At 48.7% G+C, this 26217-nt stretch overlaps 1 protein-coding gene across 4 annotated transcripts in view; it reads right to left on the reverse strand.

The window, feature by feature from the left end:
- HTT (huntingtin) overlaps positions 1–26217 on the reverse strand; it is a 147275-nt gene that overhangs the window by 75845 nt on the left and 45213 nt on the right. For all 4 annotated transcript variants that reach the window (XM_086705562.1, XM_025921615.2, XM_086705563.1 and 1 more), the window contains 17 exons: positions 25389–25750; positions 22629–22752; positions 22259–22377; positions 20351–20462; positions 19960–20097; positions 18967–19125; positions 18779–18876; positions 17582–17721; positions 16329–16392; positions 15980–16080; positions 12999–13145; positions 11111–11231; positions 9624–9700; positions 7515–7666; positions 6301–6503; positions 3831–3957; positions 2318–2445 (listed from right to left, as the gene is read on the reverse strand). In XM_086705562.1, coding sequence (XP_086561688.1) covers positions 2318–2445; positions 3831–3957; positions 6301–6503; positions 7515–7666; positions 9624–9700; positions 11111–11231; positions 12999–13145; positions 15980–16080; positions 16329–16392; positions 17582–17721; positions 18779–18876; positions 18967–19125; positions 19960–20097; positions 20351–20462; positions 22259–22377; positions 22629–22752; positions 25389–25750 — 2372 coding nt within the window. The remainder of the gene's footprint in view (positions 1–2317; positions 2446–3830; positions 3958–6300; positions 6504–7514; positions 7667–9623; positions 9701–11110; positions 11232–12998; positions 13146–15979; positions 16081–16328; positions 16393–17581; positions 17722–18778; positions 18877–18966; positions 19126–19959; positions 20098–20350; positions 20463–22258; positions 22378–22628; positions 22753–25388; positions 25751–26217) is intronic.

Consider the following 26217-nt stretch of genomic DNA (forward strand, 5'->3'; position numbering starts at 1 on the left):
AAAACGTTAAATTCATCTTAAGAAGGATTAAATTATAATTCGAAAGGGCCCAGCTGAATTAAATTTTGCAGCAACTCCCCTATTTAACAGACTGAGAATGAGTCAGGTCCAAGGATATGAAGGGCGAAGGGGAGGGATCAACTATAAAAATAAAAACTGGCAAAAGCTTGCAAAGCGCTACAACAGAGAATGGAGTCTGCTCCGTGAAATCAAACCCAGCCAGCCGTGATGACAGAGGAAGCACTTCCTGGGCCGAGGGGCAGGACAGCAGGGGAGACACGCACAGAAGGTGAAAGAAAACCTTGATGCTCTTGTGTCACCGTGAGGTGGTTTCCAGCAGGCAGAGGAAGGGCGAGTGGGGACACAGGGACAGGTGACCTCATGGGGCCACATCCCACAGGGACAGGAGGGTAGGGGCTCACCTCCAGCAGGCATGACAGAACGAGGGGGCAAGGGGCATGCGCATGGGAAGGCCTATCTTGACAAAGAACAGAGGTCGCAGGGGAGAAGCAGGGCCACGGGGCTCTGAGGGGGGCGGACAACGAGGGCCAGGGTGGGAGTACAGCCACAACAGAGGGAATAAAGATGGAATGAAGGAGGTGGAGGGGCAGTGTGACGGATGTCACATGTGCCAGGCACTCCAAACACACCGATCCAGGCGGGCATCCGGGACACCGGGGGCCACAATGCACGGGGTACAGCGTGGAGCCCAGGATGTCCCGGAGGGGAAATGATAAAGGGGGAGCCGACACTGGGATCCTCAAGAGGGCCCCAGGAGTCAGGACAGGAGTCGAGAACAGGCAGAAAAGGAACACCTGTGTGCGGTATTTCCCACGTGCCCTCTGCTATGTGGGTGGTTGACATGAGAAACACTGGCTAAAAAGAGCCTCTGAATCTTCCGTAAAATGTGGTCAGATACTCTGACCTTTGAAAGGTATTGATATCCTCCAGAAAAAAAGCCAGGTAAAGTTCATAAATCATTTTCAAACAGACAGACAGACAAACAAAAACCCTGAGAAATATCTATATCAATAACAAAAGATAATGAACATCTGGGTACACACTTATCAAGAAATGTGCAACATCTGTGCGAAGTAATCTTCAAAAATTCTTTTTCAAATTCTTTAAATTTCAGGTACATCTGAGGCATATACAAGAAGTTTTCAATAAACAAAAAAGCATCCCACACTCTGGACAGGTGGACTTAACATCTAAGATTCCAGTTCTCCCCAAATTAATCTATAAATTAACATGATCCCAATGGAAATACTCTCAGGATTCTTTAGAACTAGATTAGTTTATTCTAGTGTTCACATGCAAAAATGAGTAAGAAAAGAACATCCAGAAAAAGTTCTGAAGGAGAATGGGGGGGACTGACCACCTCAAAAAATATACCGAGCAGCTACACAATCAGCACGCGTGCTTCTAAAAGATGAACAGATAGACAGATGGATGTAACAAAACAGTAGAAATACAGAACTACGAGAATTTAGTATCTGATAAAGGTCGTATTTCAGATCAGTTAGTGCATGAAAACTGGATTATTTGGGAGACAGTGCCAGGGAAACTGGGCAGGCAGCTAACCAATGAAAAGCCCTATGAGAAACCATGGTAGATTTTTCCTTAACCATCTCAGTGTGAGAAGGCCCGAGGTACAAAACATACCCGTGCAGAAGAGTTAACAGAACAGACAGAAACCGGTCTGTAAGGTGGGCCCTTGGTGGTGTCCACGCACTTGACCAATCGAAGGTCCCCCACGCTGATAGAAAACCTTCCCTGATAGGGCTGGTTCCCTGAGCCTGGACTCTGGGAAGGAATCCCACGTTTTATGTCACACACCTGCCTCTGCGAGGCTGAGGTTTCAGTTCGTGCCAGGCAGAGGAAGCCTCCGCTGCTCGGGGGACAAAGCTGCTCTGTGGCCCTCAATGGACAGAGAGAACACGGGAAGCCTGTGCACGGATCCCTGCAGACTCCACGCTGTGGTAGAAGTCCCAGCTGTGAAAACGACTACACGCCAGTCCCAGAGTCTTGCCAAAAAATCTCTGAAGGTGGGGGGTGGCCTTGGGAGGCCCAGACACAGCCCCGGTAAACCCACAGAGAGACTGCGACTCCAGCAGAAACCTTACGTTTTGATATGATGAAAGCTACCATAAACAAAGCTGAAGACAAAACTTGAAAAAACCGTCACAGCACACACCCCACGCTGTCTCGTATGTACGTGTATGTACACACACAAGCTGCGAATCTTAACAAACACATCCACAATCTATTAGAAATCTGAGCACGTGCGTATTTTTACAAAAGGAGCGGTCAGTACCTTATAGTTAGCGTGAGTAGCTTTCAGGACATCGTGCAATTTGAGGTATGAAGGAAGGTGGTAGAAACTCCCCAGTGATGAGGACTTATTTGCTGTAACAGGCCCTGAGGTGTCGGATTGTCGAGAGGCTGTAAAACACACCACACAAAATAAACTTTTAGATCAAAAGTAAACATTTGCCACGTTTAAAAGAAGTTACTAGCAATAATGGCTTTTAAAGGTATTCTAGTAGAATAAAATTCAAATTCTTCCTCTTTTTGATTAAATAGAAGTAACAAAAAATTGACTGCTAGACATAAGTAGAATCCAGGCAGTCCCCAGAAAATAAAACAAGACGAAAAGGAAAACAGCGGTGTAAGGCTACTGTCTGTTGTTTCGGTCTCGCTGCCAGTTTGCAAATCAGAGGAACGACTAGTTCAATGACCTCCGGCCAATCACACAACTGCCAGGAGCCTGAGGCTCCCTGAGGCTCCCAGCGCACAACGGCGCTGAGCCCTGGCCGGTGCAGGTCACGCGCCCTGTAAGCAACCAACGTGCTTAAACGCTGTAAAGAGCATGCATATTATCATGAAACGGACATGAAATATTAAAACGCCAAGCACTATATGGAAACTATACTACTCGAGTTTTAAAGATCTTCAACTTGGAGCCCTTAGTTGATTTAATCCACCAGAAAGAGTATCAGTGACATACTGATAACTTGACATTTGTAAAGTTCTGAAGCTTTTAAAGCCGGCAAATCCTCCTGCGTCCTATAGTCAATCCCTAGAAAAGAGCAGCTTTTAAAAAGCCTTCCCGTAAACACTCTGTAAGCAAAACGACTAGGAGACCACAACTGTGCAGGCGCCGTGAGGCATCGTGCTGACAGGTTTGACGGGAGCGGGACAGGATGGGTCGCCCTGGCTCCCCAGCTCACAGCGGCTGCCTGGTTGGTGGAAACCGCAAGGTTCCCCCGAAACCGTGGCCCCTTCTGTCCTGAGACCGTCCCAGGTCTAGAAGCTGCTCCACGATCTGAGCTTCTGGGTCCCGTTCACTCACATGACTGAACCCTACCGCAGTGCGCCCAAATGTAAACCTGCCACTTCCAACTGGAGAGGGCCTCACATGTCAGAACCAAGTATTTCATCCGCTAGCTCTGCTCCCAGCCATCTACACCGCCTCCCCGACTCAAACTCGGGTCTCTTCTACTCGCTTCTGCAGGGAGAAGTGGGACGGGGAGGACAGCAGGCAGGGCTCCTTGCTAGGGGTCCGATGCCCGCAGACCTCTGTGGCCACATACTGGCAAGTGACACTAAGAGGCACTCAAGACCAGAACACGGTCTAGACACAATTAGGGATATTTATAATATTTAATATCCGAACCCACACTGAGGAAACTCTTTCTCCGGCTCCACTGCCATGTGTTTTACTTCCAGAAAATACCAAGTTATCACATTAACTTTGGCACGAACATAAGCATAGTCCTGGCTTTGGATGACACACACCATGTCCCCTGCCCGTTAACACTTCATACCTGGACTGGCTTCGCTGCCTTTCTTGGGGCTCAAGGGCGCAGAGGCCTGCTCTCCCGGCTCTTTCTCCTTTCCCTTCCGGCGGATCGGACTTAGAGAAGGAGGGTTTGTTAGGGACGGCAAGGCTGCCTGCAACAAAAACCAGAGTCTGTGAAGGAAGTAGAATCCGCACGCAGACTGAAACTCGCAGATGTGGTTTCCCATTCCCAGAGCAGAGCAAGCAACCCAGGCAATCTGGTTTTTCTCGGAATCCTCATTTACGGAGCTCACACGCGGTACGTGTACCAGCTACACTGACCCACACAACCATCGCACGTGGCAGGGATTGACCCAGAACTTCTTCACAGGTGGACCGTGAAGGGGGTCAGGCGGGGCCCACCCATCACCTCCAGTGGCAACCAGGGCACTCTGTGGGAGCCAGGACAGGAAAAAGGGTACGAAGCAACGTTCTGAACCCATTTTCAAATGATGAAACGAGCTCAGAGGTGAAGGAACGTATTCAACGTCAAGGCTAACGAGCAGCAGAGCTAGGGGTCCACTGGACAGACAGAACTGCAGGAGGCACATAGTGGGCACTGGGCCTCAGCTCTGCTTCTCTCCCCACAACGCCAGGGAAGCGGACGGAGTGTGGCAAAAGCTGCCATCAGGAGCGCAGACCGACAAGACACGGACCACACAGTCCCTTCCCATGACGTGTCTGCCGTGGGCAGGTCCACAGAAACAGCAAGTAGGTGGTGGCTGCCTGGAGCTGGGGGGCACGAGAGGTTGGGGGTGAGAGCTAAAGGTATGTCTCGTGTTCCTTTCTGGACTCTACACTGGTGGTGGTGATGGCCCAGTGGCTCTGGGCGCACTAAAACAACCCAAACCCTGCACTGTGAGCAGAAGGATCGTATGGCATACGAATTACGCTGGAGTTGCAGGGTGTACTCATTCACATGTGGTCTCAACAAGAAGAAAAAGAAGAAAAGAGGCTGTAGCGGTACTCCATCAGGTCACCAGTTTGCACCAGAATAGTGGCAGTGAACACACAGAGAAGTGTGTATGTACGTGTGCACCTATACGGGTATGTGTGCATTTGTGTGCGTGTGTGTACATGTACGTGCATGTGTGCACGTGTATACGGGTCTTTGTAAGATATTCAGTAGGGAAAACACAGGACTTGATGAAACGAGGAGCTATGATGACCACCACGTTTGCAGCTGACAAAGCACAAAGTGAGGGGAGCACGGCAGGCACGGGCAGGGGCGAGGCTCAGCAGCTCAGATCCAGAGCACACCTGAAGTCTGCGAGCCATCCAAGGAGATGCATGGCGCGTCCCTGGACTGACACCCCAAAGACACACCTGGGGTCTCTGACGTTTAAATACCAACGGTAAGAACAGGACTGACCACCTTGAGCTGCCCCGTCCCGTAAAGGAGCCATTATCTACACGTGGCCATTTAATGACAAACAAAATTAGAAGTTCAGTTCCTCAGTTGCGCTAGCCACTTTTCAAGTGATCAGTCACCACGTGTGGTTGGTGGCTACTGTCCTGGCTGGCCTAGACATCAATGTTCCCACCATTACAGAGAGTTGTACTGGACAGAGCTGGCCCAGGAAATATCAAGAGAGGCCAACCTAGGACAGAGCCTGGAGATCATCAGTGGTGGGCAGAGAGGTGAAACCAGGAGAAGGCCCAGCGAGCAGACTGGTTGGAGAAAAACAAGAGACAAAAACCCGGAGACCAGCAGGAATGACTGTTTCAGGACCTGCGTGGCGGTACCGAGTGATACACAGGAGAAGACAGGACCCGAGAGGTATCCACGAGACCCAAGGACCAATCTTGGCAGGGAGAGTTGCTATGGAGAGTGGTGGCCAAAAGCCGACCCCCTGAAGTTTGGGGAATCGATGGCTGCAGCCACAGGAGGCCCTAAGGTGTTAAGCGGGGAGACGGCACTCTTCAGAAAGGTTTGTACTGATAAGGAGACCAAGCGGCAGTCGAAGCAGAATGTGAAGTTAGAGGAGTTTTTTCAAGATGGAAGTAACCTGAGATAGAGGACACAGGAGTGTGCGAATAATCGGATATAATTATAAGTGAGCTCATCTACCTTATTCACTGTGCAAACAATTTACCACTTGGGAAGCTGATTTGATAGAGCTACACTTCACAGAAGAGCGATCTGCCAACATTCCAGGAGACAGCAGATGAGTTAGTTACCTAATAAGCCAGCAACTTCCTTATGAGCTTTCTTGGCTAATGCTGAAAGCCAAGAATAAAGACAGCTTTCCCCTCAGAGACGACAGTAACCGATGACGGTACCAAAAGAGCTATAAATTGGTTGACATATTATGGCGTTAAATCCAATGTCACCATATGAGCGGTTTTGTTCATTTAAAGTGAAAAAGAGTAAGGAAGGGACAGATGAGTCACGAAGGCATGTCTGACACCCACGACGTCACTCTGTGCTAAACGGCGGCCAAGTCCAAAGTTACCTTTATTGCCGGTCCAGGAGCCACATCGTCCAGCACGTGTGCACAGATATTAATCACCTTCAGCAGGTGGGAGAAGAGCTGCTCCACCATGGGCACCAGGGTCCGGTCACCCAGAGCCGGCCAGACCTCTTCCTGCTTGGCGGCTGCTGGGTTGGCCTCTTCCTCAGAGGTCCACGAACTTCTCAGAGATCTGGGGGCACTGGCTGTGATGCGGCACAATGTGGGGGAAAGGAATGAGTAGGCAAGTCATTTAGACCCATCCACTCTGAGTCTGCCGGACATCTCCAGCCGGTGGACCTGCCTAACATCACCACAGTACGTACGCCCGGTCAGGACGTGCCTATCACCCCAGGCGCCCCGGACCTTTTCAACCCCAATCGAACCGGGGGCCGAGGCCTGCTGATCCTGCCCCCTGCATCCTCTTCCAGTCAGCCCACCACCATTTATCCCGTTCAGACTCTCTCACCTTGACTACGACACCTTCTCCTCCTAAGCGGGTTTCCCTACCTTCTCCTCCAAGCCACACTGAAGCCGCTGAGGGACCGGACCGTGCAAATGCACCAGCCCCACTGCCAGCCCCTCCATGAGGCTCTGCCATGACGTGGCACAGCAAATAGGACGTCATACTTAAGGAGCACTTAGCGAGGCAGCCCACCTGTCAAGTTCAATGGCCTTCCTTCCTTACATCCTCCCTGTCAGTCCTCATCTCACCTAACATCCCCAACGACTTGCAGTCCTCACATGTCACAAATTTTTTTTGTGTCTCTATGCCTTCAAATAGGCTACGCCCTCCGCCTGGTGTTTAAAGAGAGCGATGATGGCCACTCTGGGCAGCCACTGTACTTAGTTTACACGCGTCACCCGCTGAATCCACATGTGACTTGTGAACGGAGCCCACGCACCGCCCTTTCTTACAGCCGTGGTGCCTGGGACTGTGCCTGGCACATGGTGCCCACTAAAATGAAATTAGGAACAGGTTTACCTGTGGCTGAGGGGCTGGGCAAGAAAAGGGCTCCTTTAAAACAGTCGGCCCAGAATAGATGCCTATAGCTCACATCCATGCATGCTGCTGACGTCGGGAACTCTGACGAAGGGCTGGAGCCATCCTGGCGATGGCCTCACAATATTCTCCTTCGCGTGCGCACCACCCCATCCCTCAAAAAGAAACCTACAGCTCTGGACCCGAAGCCCCTGCTCCACCTCCGCGCCACTACCTGCGAGCAGGTTTCCGGCCAGCACCAGTGCATCCTGGTGCGCTGCGAGGTCCAGCGGGAACCAAGCTGACGAGAGCAAGGTGAGGATGACCGTGGCCATGCCAACAGTACAGCTCTTCCTGGACTCACCGGACACGCTCAGCGGGGGTGCCCTGGAAGCCAACACGGGCAGGTCAGATGACAAAAGCTGTAAAGCAGTCTTGCCTTCTCCCATGAACCACGAAGGCCTACCACCGTACGCTTTGTACCAGCTCACAAAGCGATTTTACTATTGTTAACTAACATCCTTCCCTGCACATACACCTCAGCTCCACAAAAATCAGAGAAATGAAACCAGGTAGCACATCTGATTAAAACTATTGAAACTGCTTACTTTTATAACTTTTTAACTTTCTTCGAATTTTGACTTAGCATATTTTACTCCAATGCCAAAGTAGCCTAGAGTCAGGTCAGGCACTGGATCTATGACCAGAAACCGTAGCTGCTCAGTAACTACCTGTGGACAGAGGGAAGCAATCATTCTAGACCGGAGGATGCAATCCATCCACTCCAAGCAAATGTCAGCTGGTCATAGGCTGACACAGACACAAATCTGCAGATTTACTTTAAGCAGGGATGGTGAGGGGCGCCTGGGTGGCTCAGTCAGTTGAGCATCCAACTTCGGCTCAGGTCATGACCTCACGGTTCGTGGGTTTCAGCCCTGCATTAGGCTCTGTGCTGACAGCTCAGAGGCTAGATAGAGCCTGTTTCAGATTCTGTGTCTTTCTCTCTGTCCCTCCTCCGCTCACACACTCACTCTCTCAAAATAAATAAATAGACACTAAAAAAAGATTTTTTTTTTTAAAGGGATGGTGAGCCCTGGGGCATCTGGGTGGCTCAGTCGGTTAAGCGTCCGATGACAGCTCAGGTCATGATCTCAGAGTTCTTGAGTTCGAGCCCCGTGTCGGGCTCTGTGCTGACAGCTCAGAGCCTGGAGCCTGTTTCAGATTCTGTGTCTCCCTCTCTCTCTCTGCTCCTCCCCTGTTCACACTTTGTCTCTCTCTCAAAAATAAACATTGAAAAAAAAACTGATGGTGAGTCCCAAAATTTTTCTCAGTCATTGGTACACACAGTAAAAGCTTATTTCTTAGTGTCACAGGAGACTTGAAATTATTTCACAGATGCTATTAGGGCCATCTCCTGGAAGAAAATCATTTTTAAATGAAAAGTGCTAATATAAGTACAAGTTCCTAAATTACACACTGTAGCTCATCATAATTTGGAATGATAGGTCATATTAGTTGGTTTCAAACAAAAAATGTTTCCAAATTTCTTTTTTTTTTTTTTAATTTTTTTTTTTTCAACGTTTATTTATTTTTGGGACAGAGAGAGACAGAGCATGAACGGGGGAGGGGCAGAGAGAGAGGGAGACACAGCATCGGAAACAGGCTCCACGCTCTGAGCCAGCAGCCCAGAGCCTGATGCGGGGCTCGAACTCACGGACCACGAGATCGTGACCTGGCTGAAGTCGGACGCTTAACCGACTGCGCCACCCAGGCGCCCCAAATTTCTAATACACAGCGAAGACTTTTGGAGAGAAGCCAATTAGAGACGTCTTGCCAACATATGTGAATTCCCTACAATGAATCTACAAGTCGCACCCTGAAATCCCCCAAAGCACTGACAAGTGGGCGACTGACACCCACGGGAGTCACAGCGAATTCAGATCTTTAGGAGCTCTGTCACTAGCTAAAAGGGCAGAGCCCAGCATTCTGCTGGGTATTTTTCCAAAAGGTCAAACTGATACAAGATTTAAGAAAGAAACAAGGAGGGGCGCCTGGGTGGCGCAGTCGGTTAAGCGTCTGACTTCAGCCAGGTCACGATCTCGCGGTCGTGAGTTCGAGCCCCGCGTCGGGCTCTGGGCTGATGGCTCGGAGCCTGGAGCCTGTTTCCGATTCTGTGTCTCCCTCTCTCTCTGCCCCTCCCCCGTTCATGCTCTGTCTCTCTCTGTCCCAAAAATAAATAAACGTTGGAAAAAAAAAAAAAAAGAAAGAAAGAAACAAGGAGATCCCAGTAACGATGTCTGGATCACGTAAGTGAAGACAGCCACATGCTGAGAACAATACATACCCACAGTGCCAGCCTAAACTCCAAACGCAGACTGGAAAGGCAGTGGAAAGAAGACACAAAGCCTCGCAGCATCCGAACTGAAGAAGGAAAAGACAGGAAAATCACACCCACGCACCAAAAAGTGTTTATCACACTGACCCTCCTTTTACCCTTTATAGAAAGTACAAACAATGAAAACAGAATTGAGATCTGTGTCTCACGATATGTGTCCTACCAGGGGACTGATTCGTCCTTCAAGGGCAGAACTGGACAAGTGAGGCACAGGCGCTAAGGAGGGACCGTTCTATGCCGTGACGGGAGGCCAGCAGCCGGGAAAGCCCTTTTGCTCACAGTGGCAATGGCCCCACGCCCTCCCCATGCCCTGGTCTGCTCCGTGCTGGAGGGAGCTCACTGATGTCCACCTCCTGACCAGGCCGCAAGAGGCACAGGACAGGGACCCTCTCTGTGTTTACATCCCAAGCCTAGAAGAGTGCCAGACACATGGAAGCCACAATAAATACAAATAAATGAAGCTTATGATAACTTTAAACAAATCCAGGGAAGACCAAACTACAAAGAGGCCAAACAATATTAAGGCTTAAAAGGCACTATATACTTATCAAGACAACCCAATCATAATTGTTGGGATTTTTCTACAATATGCAAGTATTTCTTCTGCCACGTAAAATAAATGACGGGGGAAACAGCAAATTAACGCAACTTTGTATAATATCCTCTATTCCTAATTATGAAAGTCACCCTTGTTCATTTTAGGAAATTTATAAGTATCTGATAAAATATGAAACAAAAATCGTAGTCCTAAAATCCATTTTGGCCATTTTCTGCCAGTCGTTTTCCTGAATATGAGAAACGTACATGTGTGAATACGACTTTTCCCAACAGAGATCGGACTGTACATAATCACACGTGGCTTTTGGTCTCTCTATTGTAACCCAGATTCCGTCTCTCTACAGAATGAAAAACTCTCCCAAGCACCGCGATGACAGGTGTGTGAACCTTCTGCTGCACATACAGATCTCCGTCATAATTGGAATGGGGTCACCTTTGCACTCTTGGATGCAACGGCTCTTTTCCACGTCAGTGTCGCAAACGACGACACGCGTAATTACACCGCACAGAAACCTTTGCTGGTGTGTCTGCTTCTTCCCCGTAGCGCCCATCACACACTCACCGAGTCCGTTACATCAGAGGCAGTTTGAACTTCTGACACATTACCAACCCGGATTATGGGAGTGTTTATTCTCATTCTCATGTCTTCCTACACTGAATTTTTTGACAATGAGCACGTGTTACTTTCATCATCAGAAACAAAATGGTTGTTCGCACGCCCAAACCAATAAGCCCAGACTCTGCTCCCTGGGACACAAGTCCTAGGGAATAAGCCCCACACAGAAGACCTCGAACGCAAGCACCTCCCGTCACCATTAAAAACCAACCGCACAAACCACCCACAATCAATTTCAAGAACACCAACCCAGGGGACTTACCGTAAGTGCTCGCGTGGTCGACGTGACCAGCTCGTGGGAAACTGCCGCAATGACTCTCGAGAGGTTATTTTCCACAGTGACATCTGTCATGCTTGGCAGTAGGTTATAGCCTCTGTATATTCTAATAAGAAAAACACAGAAACACGGAGACTTCAAATCTACCACTAAAGCTTATGGTAGTTTCAAAATTCAAATGGCATTTCAAAGTTTAAGATTAAAGCCTCTAGGAAGTTACAGCAGTCCTGACTCTGAGGTGAACGAGAGGCTAGACACACACCCGGTCACTACGATCCCTACCCTCCTGCGGCCACCCCATTGCAGCGCACCCCCCCACCACAGCCTCGCCTGAAATCTCCCCACCTGCCAAAAGCACCCGTTTTTCAAACTCCGAAGTTGGAAGAAATCCTTCTGGAAGCTACCGTGATTCCAGGAAAGAAGAAAGCATTCTCCCCAGTGCAGGAGCACCGCGGACTCTCCGTCACCCCTCTCCTGGCACATGGACTTCAACCCTTTGTGAAGTTATGTGCAGGCCGTCCGCCCCCTGCCCTACCAGCAGGGCCCCCGCAGGACTAGTGCTGGGTTCGCTTCTGAATCCCTCGGGGTCCTCAGGTCCCAGAAATGAATCTCAGGAGAATAGTTCTTTTCTCTTCTCCCATAAATTCCCCAACGGCAGGCGGCAAAGTCACCACGGCCACCACAGCCACCTCGCCAAGGCCGGAGGCGGGAGGGGGAGATTCGGGGCCGCGGCCAGTAACCGGTGCCCAGGCAATGTGCCACTCCTCCCTGCTGGCAACTGAAATCGTCACTTTCTGAAATGACCCTCTGAAACGGCAGGTTACCCAAGGCTTGTTCAGCCCCTGACAACCAGATACTCATATGTGGCGTCTGTTTCTTCTGTTAAAGGAATATTTACCCTGAATAAATAGTCTCTCTTTTCAGAGAGAAGAAAATGCCACTTCTTAGGGTAAAAAAAAAAAAAAAAAAAAAAAAAAAAAAAGCGGGTGGGGGGGCAGAGGGGCAAGGGATTTCTCTGAGAAAATTATTTTCGTGTGTTTTTCTAAAGCAATCTTTACATGAGGAGAGAAAATATCTAGTTAGGAACAGCTTCAAAATCCAACAAGCCAAGTTCCAAATTCAGAGCAAAAGCATCCAACAAACTTCTCCACTCCGACGCCACTTAGTCCAAGCTTTTTAGAAACTGCCGCTAACAGGAGAGTCACACAAAGCTCATGTTTCAAATAACATTTAAAACCGAGCGTTAAAACGGCGTGACGTCTCTCCTAGTATCGCTTCTGCAGGCGTCTGTGCAGACTCAGCCTCTAAGGAACCCTCACTCCCTGGGAGCGGTTCGGCTCTGGCGACTTCCTCCGTCCCCGCCGCTGACCCGAGACCAGCTGGGGAGCCGTGGGCACCACCCGCGGGGCGTGCCGGAGCCTGCACGATAAACGTGACGGTGATTGCTGCAGACCACCGAACTGCCGCTGCCACTCTGTAACCGCCAGGTCGCCTCAAAACGAGGGGCCTGACAACCGAGCTGGACTCCGCACTAGCAGCGCAAGTTAACTGAGGAAACTTAACGGACAAGTGTTTAGCTAAGACCCAGCCCAGGAGTCACACACGAAAATACACTTCTTGGTACGTGGCTGGTAACCAATGGATCACAAGATGTCTGATGTCGCCACCGCGACGGCGGCAGAGTGTATCAAGTGAAGAGGCAGGACGGCACATCCCAAACAGAGAACTATCCCACCGAAGGAGACCACCTACTCGAACACTCTCACCTAAAGCTTCTTCTCTAGAACACACATTAGAGACTAAAGCCCAAAAGAGAGGCATCGGGAAAGGGCACCTCCTCCCGACGACCTCAGGACGCACCCGGCTCATGTACCTGGTTATGGTGCTGACGGAGAAGTGAGATGGGGGCTGAGTCTCGTGCATGAGAAGTTTCAGGTAAACGCTGCTTTGGTCTCTCGCCACAGCCACCACTGGGTCGGCCTGTCCTTGGTCACATTTATAAAACAGCTTCGGGACAAGCCTAACATAAAAGTAAGGTTTATTTACTTAAGAAAAGTATCTGAAACTCACCTGGGATTCATCACCCTTCTCCATCAAGGTGGTTAAGCCTGAAACATGGTCTACCCACAGACCACCACCTCCCTTTTTCAGGGTGGCATTCCAGCACGCCAGAACAGGGGGTTCCAATCACAGGACCGACCACCCCCACACAAATCACACCAAGTCTGAAATAACTAGGTGCTATACTTCCTTTTTGTCTGTACCTTTCTCTACATACAATAAAATGCTCTGATTTAAAGTTCTCTTTCGGGGGCGCCTGGATGGCTCAATGGGTTAACCATCTGACTCTTGATTTCAGCTCAGGTCATGATCTCAGAGTCGTGGGATCGAGCTCCATGCTGGGCATGGAGACCGCTGATAAGTTTCTCTCTCCCCTTCTGCCCTTCTCCCACTCCCACGCACATGCACAGGACTGCGTGTGCTGTTTCTCAAAAAAATAAATAAAAAATAAAGTTCTCTTTCTAATCATCTTGAGTACCATGAACAAGTACATGAAGCCACCATCCACAGAAAGTACTGGGCGCAGAGCAGATCTGAACGTCAGGGGCTGGCCCCTACTTGCTTTGCAATTCTGCCTGCAAAACTGTCCCACACGTTCCCAGACGGCAAAGCTCCGGCTGAGGTCCCTCACAAATCTAAACTCAACTCGGAAGCAGAATACAGAACCATTTCGTAGAAGAACAGAAGGGCTCACTTCTGCAATTGACACTCCGTGTGCATTTTACACGAACGTACTCACACACTCACGGACGTGGCTCATAACCTATAGAAACAGCTATTTTATCACATTGGTTTGCAAACCCCAGTATCTTTAATTAAGGTCACTGTCCCCCATGGAGACGTACTGATAAATACAACTTTCTTCTAAGGTAAAATAAGTGGCTATCATTTACAGGAAACGGCAAAGGTCCAAAATCACTGATTAGGTGAGTCAGACAAACGTGGTTAAGTGCATGAAAAGGTACATCTCACAAGCAATCAAAGGAATGCAAAGGACGACACTGAAAACAGAAAGGATACACATGAAATTGGAACTGTGGTTTTGAGTGGTTTGATTACAAAGATTTTTATTTCCATTTTAGTATTTTCCCTAAATTTTGTGCAGTAAACTTGTATTACTTAGAAAAGGTAAGTTTTTTTTTCCCCTGTTACTATTATTTTTTAACAGAGAGCGAACATGAGCAGGGGAGAGGGGCAGAGGAGGAGAGAGACAGTCTTAAGCAGGCTCCACACGCAGCGTGGAGTCCGACTAGGGGCTCAATCTCACAGCTGTGAGACCGTGACCTGAGCCCAAAGCAAGAAACAGGACGCTTAACTGACTGAGCCACCCAGGCATCCCAAAGAGAAGTTATTTTAAAATGAAAAACCAATTTCTGCCTAAACAACTGACACATATTTAACTTTTTTGGAAATGTCTGTTTTGGTGGGAAGAATCAGGCATAATCATATTCTGGTCCTAAAAGTACAAACCCAGGTATGTTTTTGGAGAGCAATTTCACAGTAAGTACCAAAGCCCATAAAAAATCCACTTCTCGGTACTGACCCAAAAGAAATGAGAACATATGTCCACACAGAGTCTTGTGGGCAAATGCTCCACCAGCACAATTCATAGTAGTCAAGAAGTGGAAACAACAGCCATCTGGTGAGTGGACGAAGCAGACACGGACAGTGTCATCCACATAAAGGAACAGCATCCGGCAACACAGGGAACGAACCGCACGTCCGCCCTGTGGCATGTATGAGCCTCGAAAACTAAGTGAGAAAAGCCAGGAGCAGAAGTCCACCTACCGTATGATCCCATTTGTAGGAAATGCCCAGAAAAGGAAGTGGATTCGTGCTTGCCTGGGGCTGGGGGGTGGGAGGTGCTGCAAACGGGCACAGGATCTTTGTGGGGTGATGGGAGTGTCCTAACACTGGGACCGTGGAGGCCGCTGCACGGCTCTGCGGGTTTGCTACCAATCATTTAATTGTGCACTGAAAATGGGTAAATTTTAAGGGCTATAAAATATTTCAGTAAAGCCATGAAAATTTTTAAAAAACAACACCAAAAAGCTTGGCCTAGTAACTCAATTTCCAGGAATTAATTCTAAGGAAAAAATGTGTATATAAACATTTATGTGCAATAATTTTACTAACCATTATTGTCAAAGAAAACTTAACATTCAACCAAATAATATTTATATAAAAGCTTATCGCAACTCCAGAGTAAATTCTTGGCCACTAAGCAAAATCTCTTTTTTTGAAACGCTGCTGAGAGCCTTCCCTGATCTCCCACTGTGGGATGTGTCACGCACTTCAGTACAGAAGTACAAGTACACCGAATCCAGGGTGCTGCCCTCCACAATACCGGTGCTTACGGTTCCTGTCTCAGAAGTCTGAGGGCAGAAGAGGCTAATAATATAGTAAGTGGAAATGAGCAGATTACAAAATCACAGGCATCTGTCTCAATTTTGAAAAAGAGACTCCTATGCAGGATATGCATCAAAGTGCTAACAGTGAGCATCTCCAGGGGAGAAGCTAAGGTGACGTTTACTTTCCTCTGTATCCCAGGCTTCGGACAATGAGAGCGTGTCCCCCTGATGCTAGGAAGCTAGTACTTTGTTGCTGTTCCGGCCTCCCGGTAGACTCCTGCGGGGGTAAATACGACCTGTTCTGACGGTTTCAGAGCGGCTGAAGGTGGGCGCACAGGATCTAGGAACGCTGACCTACTCTCTGGACGTTCCGGCTCCCCTCCTCGTACCATTTAGCGCTTTCACCACGAAAGGCAGCAAACAGCAGACACTCGGTAACTACCTCATCAGTGCAGCTGCGGCAACGTGTCGCACCCTGGGGTCTTCGTCCCCAAGCAAGTAGATGACGACGTCATGGAGCACTCGGTCCTGCAGTTTTAAAAGCTTCAGAGAGAAGGATAAGGAAAACAGGGATGACGTCCGTATTGAACTAAATTCCAGGGAAGGTATTTTGGAAGGCCAGTGAGAAGGGACTCACGATCACCAGCCTTAACCCACACATACAATCACAACTATCACGATCTAAACTGCAGAATCAGCCTAGAACAGAGAGCACTCAGGAAAGCCCCCACCCCCGGGAAAGGGCAATTCCTGGAGGTGACAATGTGGCCCCACGAAAACAAACGGCTTACCCCTGTGTAATGATGGGCCCCTCTGTGTAGATTTTCTGCTTTTGCCTCCAAAAAGCTCACCAACCTAACAAAAGAACATTTTTAACAAAATAATTTAGTTACTCAACCAACACTCACTGTCGGCCTGCAAGCCTCCGACAGACGGGACGCTGGAGGCGGGCTCCGGCGTGGGCAGGGAGAGACGGTGCTTCCCGAAGCCCACAGAGGGATGGATGTTTCTAAACAAGTACAATTTATGTTCCACTCATCATTTCACTCAGTAAGATAGCACTCAGTACACGGTTTTTCTTCAAAATAAATACAAATATCTATTACTGTGAAAGAGTCCACCTGGCCTCAGAGTGAGCTCAAACACCCACCACGGGAGGAGAGCGGGCCGTGGGGATGGGGCCGTTCACCCCTTCCTCTGCGAGGCAGAGGGGAGAGCATGCCCTCATTCCCAGAGGTGTTCTGAGGAAGAAAGGAAATAACCACGGAGGGCACCTAGCTCTGAGCCTGACACATAACAACCACTTTATTACAGTGGCTTGAAAAAGAACCAAACACCTGGATAACATAGAAATTTCCCCTTCTAAAATAAAGCGTTGAAAGAGAAGATCTTAAACCAAACTTCCTCTTCGAAAATGAAAACCTGCAAGGGCATCAATCAAGTTATTCTGTAATCGCAAGGACGTAGAAATAGCCCACGTGACCTACATCCGGTGTGGTGAGGAGTATGTTCCTTTTCCACGAGCGCGCGATTTAAGTATGAGCTCTCTCATTCCCACCATCCAGAACATTCAGATGACTAAAACTACCAGAAAGATCCACTCCTCTGCCTTATTTAAAATTTTTTTTTTTTCAACGTTTATTTATTTTTGGGACAGAGAGAGACAGAGCATGAACGGGGGAGGGGCAGAGAGAGAGGGAGACACAGAATCGGAAACAGGCTCCAGGCTCTGAGCCATCAGCCCAGAGCCCGACGCGGGGCTCGAACTCACGGACCGCGAGATCGTGACCTGGCTGAAGTCGGACGCTTAACCGACTGCGCCACCCAGGCGCCCCTCCTCTGCCTTATTTTAAAACCCCAGGCACAGGGCAAGCTGAGGAGGAAACAAGCATCAGCAACCCAAGCCGCCCAGACTCCCGACTCACAGGTTACCTGAGAAGCATCACTAATCAGTAACTCAATCAACCGACCCAGCCCTTTCAATTCCTAGCTCAAACTCCCGAGCAGCTTAGGTCTGCTCACCTACTGACCCTGATTCACTTACCTAAAGTCAATCTCTGCGAGCGTCTCCAAAAGCTCTGTCCTCACCAGCCAGTAGGAGCTGTCCCTCAGGCTCAGTACATCGGTGATCAGCTGCAGTCCCAGTTCACTGGAGCTACTGCTGCACAGACTCATGACACAGTGCTGGAGAACAAGGTACAGTCAGGGTCAGTCCCACCTCGTTCAAGGACATCACTCGTCCACAGACCCGCTTCCTCTTCTGACTGCAGCAGGGGGGCCACACTTTTCCCACATCACTCAGAAATGTTTATTACCCAATGTGTCCCTTTCACACAACTCTGTTTCTCTCTGCGCCCGTTTCTGTCTCTGTCTTGGCCTCTACTCCCAGACGCCACTCTCGTGACCGCTGGTCGGCATGTTAACAGGGAGCCGTGCAGCATAGCAGCACGGCTCCATTCTAAATCAAGGCTCAGAGCCAGGGCTGGTGGGGGACCCATGGCCCTCTGCTAAGTGACCACATTCTCCACTGCCCAACGCGCCAGAACAGCTCCCGTGGCTGCCCCTCCCGCCCCTCCGTGCACACGCAGGCACGTCCACAACACGGGTGCGCGGTGACTCCGGGCCAGGGGCTCGCGCTTCCCTTTGCTCCCGGAAAGACACCGACGGAAACTTGGCAGACGTTTGCACCTAAGGAACAATTCTGGCCATGAAATTTTGTAAAGGGAAGGTGTGCTGTTAGTTTGGCAATTTGCTGGGTTTTTGTTTTGGTTTTTACTGTCGCTGACTGGCCAGTAGTGATTTGTGAGCCCCCTGAGACACAAAGGTTCAACACGCCACCAGGTACAGGCTGGAGGTTAGCGGCACTGGCACAGAACACAGGTGGCCAGGTAACATTACCGCTCACTTTGACTGGGTCTTCTATGGGCCTAAGAGAGCCGTTGGTTGTTTAATCCCACAGGTTTTACACTTAAGGTTAGCGAGATATATTTCTAAAGGGACCCTTAGAAAAGGTACGTTTTTAGCAAATATTCAGTGTTAAAACTTAAACTACACTTAATTAAGCCTTACCTTTACTGGTAATGTTATCTTTCTACAGCTGAGTGGTGAACACATACACGTTTGTTATTGTTTACACCTTTAGGATGTCTGGAAATGTTCAGTATTAAGCCCGATTTCAATTATAACAATGGTAAAATTTCCACTGATCAAAGAATTGATTTCTGTAAAAGATCATGCTTACCCTCACAGCTGTGCAGGCCAACTTGCAAGTGACAGAAGATTCATCCTTCAAAGTTTTCCGCAGCAAAGGAATGCAGTCCTCCAGAGAAAATGTATTTCCTGACCAAAAGAGCAAACAGGAAACGTCTTTATGTAAACTTGAGCCTGAGACTTCTATCTAGAAAATACCCCGAAAACTCCGAACATTACCTGTCAGAGCTCTAACGGTGCCCATCCAGTCTCCCACTTGGAAGCGGGACCTGCTCAGGGTGGAGGAGATGAGGGTCCCACAGAGAACGGCCGTGGCTCCTCTGACCTGGGGGTCTCCATGATCGATGTAGTTCAGGATGTCTGACACATATGGCTCCTCTGCAGAGAGAAATTGCCCAGCCACTGTGCAGGCCCCGACCGTCAATTTTCTAACTCAGAATAAAAGCTTAATTCTTAGGAAAGAAAAAAAAAGGGGGGGGGGGGCGATCCAAATCTAGAAAAGACTTGAATATAGCAACCGTGAGTGGTAGAAACTATTTTGGGGTTTAAAGATTCCAGCTTCATCATAGCCTTGATATCGCACAGATTTTCTGGATTCTAATTCCAGGTTGCCAGTCAGTAATCAAAATTCCAAGATTTCACTTCAAAAAAAAAGATGAGAGAAACTCAAACCAGTCCACACTTACCTAATATGAATTCAAGAGCCCAAGTGTGTCCCCTCGCCCAAAGAAAGGGAGAGAACACGGGAGGACAATTTTAGAAGTGCGGTTCCTCCCCCATTTATTCCAACACGAGAGTGTGTCCCAGAATGTGTGCTACAGGAGACGGGATCTGCTGTTCTCTGCTGGTCTCAGGTCCCACTTGTCTCTGAGTGTGCACATCTGGCCTGGCTGAGGGTGACCCAAAGCAATTTGGATTATACGCGACTAGTGCTTTGGGTATAAATGCAGCATGTGTGTGAACTGGCGCTTACGCTCCCAGCTCTCTATCGTTTCGCCACGTGTGTTCACACTGAACACCGCATCTACACGGAGTCCAGAAAGCTAAAAACATCGCCAGTCCTGTGTTTCAAATAGAGCTACAACATAGTTCAAATGCCACCAAGTAACTCAAAAAGCAGATCAGTCTAAAACTAACATAGCCAAGATGATTTGAAACAGTTCTCCAAGTACTGATTCAACATGAGGAATGAGGCGTGAACTTTCAACATACCAGGGTACTCCACGGAGTCAAGAGGTACTTTGTAAAGTTTGCTGAAGAAAGACTCAGGATGAAGGGCCACAGCGGCTCCCACACAGCTCAGTGCCAGTGCCTTCACGCTGACCCTCACGTCCCTGTCCGGAACCAACACTGCAAAGAAACCACCTCGGTCACGTTCGGCTTCAAGGCGGTAAACATGCGGTGGCCACGTAAACAAACTAAACCCAGTAACCCAGCTCCCTCAGCGTCCCCTCGCCGCTCCCGTGGGTCAGCCAAAACCAGAGCTCACGCCCAGCTTCTACTTCCTCCCTTTGCTGCACAACGAGGGACAAACTGGTCACCATGTTGACCTTGAAACCTAGGTATTTCCTTCAATGCTGGACCTGCCCTGCTATATACGTACCATTCTTCTCCCCAGTCAGCAAAAACGAAGCCGACAGAAGGCGGACACAATGGACAAGAGGAACAGAATCGTCATCGGTAGACTGTCCTATGTCACCTTTGATCCGGCAAGGCTACAACAGAGAAACAAGACACTTTGTTGTCTGTCTTGTAATCAAGGAACCAATACATTCATTCATCAGTGCATTTAACAAATAGTTCCAGAGCAGCACTTATGCCGGGCGCTGGGGATACAGAGACACCCATCTCCATCATACACAAGCCCGACCTCACAGATCATGGCGGAGCAGGATCAGAGCAGTCGGAGGCAGGCCTAACACGGGGTCACGTGGGCCATGGCAGGGATGAGCTCAGCGTGCAGGGAGGGCACGCGGGATAGAAGGCAGCTGAGACCTGGCATCAGGAGGCTACTCGGGAAAAGACGGCATGAGCCATCATCTGCAGCACAAGGGGAAGCTACTTAGACAGAGGAAGAGCCCTAGGAATGCCCAAAGCCGAGAGGGAGCAGACCTGGCTCAGAGGGGACCTGGAAGGAAGTGCTGAGTCCACAGGATGACTGAGCATCTACAGAGGGACTAAGTACAGAACGCCCTTTCTCGCCCTCAAGGAATTTAAAATTAACTGGGAAGACGCTTACGTGTAAAAAAGTAAGCAATTCAGAGATACTTTACAAAAAGTCCAATGAATAACTCAACAACAACAAAAACCCAAATGTGATTTAACACTGAGCAAAGGACTCGAATAGACATTTCTCCAAAGACATATAAATGGCCAGTCAGCACATGAAAAGATGCCCAACATCACTAATCATAGGGGACGGCACATCAAAACCCCGGTGATCTACAATCTCACACCCAACAGAATGGCTGCTGTCAAAAAAAAATCAGAAAATAACAAGTGCTGACGGGGACGTGGGGAAACTGGAAGCCTGGGCGCCGTCGGCGGGAACGTAAAATGGCGCGGCCGCTGCGGAAAACAGTGTGGCGGTTCCTCAGAAAAACCTAAAACTAGAATTACCGTGTGGTCCTGCAATTCCACTTCTGGGGACACATCACATCCAAAAGACCTGAGAGCAGGGTCTTGAAGAGACACATGCGCCCCCAGGTCCACACAGCATCATTCGCACGGGCGGAAGATGGAACCCAAGTGTCTATCAGTGGAGGAACAGAGAAGCAAAATGTGCAAAACGTGGTGCACACGTTCAGCGGGACCTCACTCAGCCTTAGAAAGGAAGGACATCCTGACACCCGCCACCACACGGGTGAACCTGGACAACATCATCCCAAGTGAAATAAGTCAGTCGCGAAAGGACAAATACTTTGTGACTTCGTGATCCCACTGATACGAGCTTCCTGGAGGAGTCACATCCACGGAGACACAAAGCAGAGGGTGGGAGCCAGGGGCTGGGGGCGGGGGCAGTTAGTGCTTAACGGGGACGGAGTTTCCGTCTGGGGAGATGGAAACAGTTCCGGGCTGGAGGGTGGTGGCTGTGCAACGTGCAGCACTTGTGCCCTGAGCTGCCCGCTTTGCGGTGCGATGACGGCAGAGTTTCTGCCGTATGTATTTTACCACCATGAATAAACAAATCAATTGAATGAACAAAACCAAGACAGGTTGCCAGACTATGCGCGGCCATCAGACGAAAGGCCCAATCGGTGTGAGCCAGGTCCGTCTGGGAAGGACTCTCAGTGAGGCAGAACTTCAGGCAATTCTCAAGGATTTGGGGTGCACCTAGGGAGGCAGAAAGGAAGAGCACACCTAGGAAGAGGTCAGAACTTAAGGCGAAATGGCTGAGCGGGAGCTCAGAGACGGGGAAGCTGGGAGCACAGCACACAGACAGCAGCCACGGCGGTCTCAAGCGTTCACGTGAGCTCAGAATGCTGAGTGGGCTCAGGCCTCACTACCTCACCTTGTTTTCTTGATCTCCTGCTTCGGCAGCTTCGTCTCTTGAAACAAACGTATCCACACTGCTGTCGGAGGGCCTCCGGCTGTGGCCCATGCTTTTCAATAAATGTGCTTGCTGAAGGGCTTCAAAATCAGAGAGACTGGGACTGAGTGACAAGTTTCCAATTAAATAGCAAATATACATTTTTACACAAAGCCCACATGAAAGTATAGGACTTAGATCAAGAAAAAGGACAGTCATTCCTCAACTGATCTTCCTCATCTGCTATTTACAACTCAGAAAACAAAGACATCTTCTAGGAAGCCACGGTAAAACTGAGACGTTGGGGTCGAAAACAAGACGGCTCCACAGCGCACCACGGAAGTCCACGTACCAGCTGCGGAGTTTCGGAAAGCATCTACGTCTTCCTCCGGAAGAACGCCCGCGGCCTCCTCATCCTCGTCCTGTGGCTGTCCAATCTGCAACCCCGAATACTGGCTGTCGGCCCCATCTAACACCTGCACGGTTCGAGAGGGGCTGGTGAAGGTTCAGATGGGACGTCACCGAGGGACAGGCTCTCCAACGTGGGTAGGCAAAGGCACAGCCAGAAATCACAGGGACCGCATCTTATGTACTAACACAAAGGTCACTTCCTTAAATGCACAGACATGCACGCACATAAAATCCAGTTCGCTGACCACACACTGCTACTACATTATAAAAAGCTTCACAGCTATAAAAATTCAAAATAAATTCCAATCTGAAATTTTCTCTTTTTGACATTAAAAAAAAAAAAATCTTTGTCTTTACAAGAAAATTTTATAGTAAGTCAAAAATGAGGGAAATCTTTTAGACAAAAACCTAACACTACACCAGGTTAAGCTTCGAAGCTGCTAGGACTAAATCAACTAAGTTCTGGACACAGTATGTCATCTACTTAGCCAAAACTTGGATTATGATTCCATATTGCAAAATAAAATATTCACATTCACTTGAAATCCCAAGTAATTTGCCTGAAAAACTGAATGATGGAACCTCACTCAGTACACGAGTAATTACTGAAGTAAATTCTGTATCATTTTAAAAAGTCATTCCAAATCCTTACAATTAAATAAAAAACGTCAAGCTACATGTTCAAAAGCAACCCAGAAAAGAAACAATTTCCTGCACTATCCTAGTTAGTTTATTAAAAAAAAAAACACCTTACCTCAGTTAAAAAAAAAAAGAAAACTTACAATGAGAAATCCTACCATGACAAAAACCAATACTTTGTGAATATCTTACTACATGCCAGGCAGGATCAAAAAGCACTTGACACGTCTGGGCTCCTGTAACCTCCGTGAGCCTTAAGGCACAAGTACTGCTGTCCTCAATCTATGGATGAGAAAACTGAGGCAAGAGGGGACACAAGTGCCCCAGACTGCACAGCGAGTCAACGACAGGTCCACATTCTGGTGGCTCCCTGCAACAGGCCCCTGAACCACCACGCTGAGCTGTCTCACGAGGAAATTCCCCAGCCCCTTCACTTTGCTTCTTCTGTCTATGGCACTTATCACCACCTATTTATTTACGTACTGATTGACTGATTATTGGCTTATTATCTGCCCCCCACACACACGCACACGCTCTAGAATAGGGACAATGAAGCTATGACCTAAAGACCAAACCTGGCCCGCCACCTGTTTTTATAAATGAAGTTTTATTGGAATGCTAGTTCATTGACATACTGTCTATGGCCGCTTTCACACAGCAGCAGAGAGGACTATGTGACACAGGCAGTATGGCTCAGAAAGCCAAAGATCTTCGCTGTCCGGCCCCATATGGAGTTCTGCGACTCCCACCCTGGGATGTTAGCTTTCTGCGAGCAGTTCTGCATGTTGCGCCCTCTACTTATGCCCGGCTTGGGAACAATCCCTGGAGCTTAACAGGCGCTCCATGTATTTGTTCAGCAAATAATTAATGATTACGTATGGGACATGGAAGTACCTCATAAACTAGAAAGAACTACACCAATGTGGAAATTATCAAGGAAAGATGTTCATTCTCTACAGGCCAGAGAGACCCGCAGAGGCCCTACTCCCAGCACTGTTGGGTAACCTCGGGAGACCAGAAGTTTTCAGAATCTCCTATGGTCCTTCACTCCTATTTCTAACAAATTCACCAGAAATCATCCACTGTGAAGAGGCAAGATACCCATGGAAACTGGTGCAATAAACACACTCCAGAATCTCCCCCCGCCCCACCCACTTAACACACTGCTCCTGACCCAGCACTCTCCCCGACCTTCCCCTCCCTGCATACTGGTCAGAACCTGCTCATGCTTTTCTTACCCACTGGTCCAGTTATTTGTCCTCCGGGGCCAGGTTTTCTAGTTAAAACCCTAACCGGGAGTGAGCTCCCTTCTCTACCCAAGAAACTTAATCTGCATGGCCATCAGAAATCCCATGCACACGACAACTTGACAACTGCTCAGTAGGGACAGGCGACTGTTTTATCTCCTGATTTGTCATTCAATGCTTCTGCATTTATCCAAGCTAAAAAAAAAAAAGTTCTTAATAAAACCTATGAACTACTAACAGAACACTTAATAGTACAAATTGCTTAAAAAAAATGGGGTGTCAAACTCAGTCTAAACTTTTCCTGAACTTTTTGATGAGACCATCCCCGAAGTGTTTCTTGTCCACTAGCTCAGAGATCAGAAGTACTTAAATCCATGCTCTATAAGATGGGATATGTTGTAAGAGGTTTTGAAAAGCCAAAAAAATATTAAAATAATGCACAGTATTAATGTTTTTAATTACAATGCATTAAGACCACAGATCTATTACCAACAGGCTCCTTATGGATTTACTAAATAATGATTTGATCTGTGCCCAACAAGTTCTTACAGAATGTAAAATGCAGTTTTAGCAACATTCATATCATCAACTAACCTAATTTCTGACCTCCGTGTTCAACACAAATGCCACTCAGCCATTTCCTTCAGTGAGGTTCTCAGGTGGGTTTGAACTCTCCATTAACGACCTAAGCTGCTGACCTCTGCACTCTTACTAGTGAGTCACATGGGGAGAGGGAAATAGGCAGGAGGGTCTGGGTCTGGGCCTCCAGGCGAGGCCTCTCTGCAGAAACCGGGGCACCCTCTGCACCCACTTACGATTTCAGAACTGTCTGAAGGGGTCACAGCCGAATCGGGCCCTTCGGTGGTGGTCTGGGAACTGTCACTGACTGGGGAGGAGGCCTGGGTGCCATCGTTCAGGTCCATGGCTGGGTCAGACGGGACGGCACTGATCTGGCTAGAGCTGTGGCTCAGGATGTCCTCCTCATCCCCGTCGGTGGCAGCGCTCGCCAAGTCACAGCCGGTCAGATCCACCGAGTCCGGCTGCAGCGTGTGCTGTGAGCGGGGCTGCTCGGTGATGATGTCGTGCCCCACGGAGTCGGCAGTTGAACCGGCGGAGCCAGGAGTGGAGACTCCAGAAGAGGCCGCCAGCTCACCACCAATCTCACCCTTGACTGAGGCTGAAGACAAAGAAACACTCATTCCTCAAAGGGCCAGGAAAAACGTTCAACAGGGACATTGAAATCAAATGTTCACAAAATACCCCCAAATTCACTGTCACCAAATGTTTCAACTGCAAAAAATCGTGAAATACCATGAAAATGTGAACTAGTATATTTCAAAAGCAAGACAACAGTGCATTCTTCAAACATGACTAAAATTGTGTTTCACTGTATTCTTGACTTACCTTTTTTTACTCTTACCATGTCATATTAATAAAATAAGGATTCTCAGCAGATAGTTTTAAATGCTGTCAATATTCTGAAGTGGGATTTCACTGTAAAACCTGAAGCACGCTCAGTAACATAACCACTTCAAGTCCTTGAGCAACAGCTCCAGCCAGGGCTTGGAGCCACACATAAAGATTTCTGTGATTCACAGGCGGCCTGGCCTGGGATGCGAGGCGGGGCGTCTGCGCACTCTCAGC

This window comes from Puma concolor, chromosome B1, assembly GCF_028749965.1.
Source record: "Puma concolor isolate L17-30 chromosome B1, mPumCon1.1.hap2, whole genome shotgun sequence".
Lineage (NCBI taxonomy): Eukaryota > Metazoa > Chordata > Mammalia > Carnivora > Felidae > Puma > Puma concolor.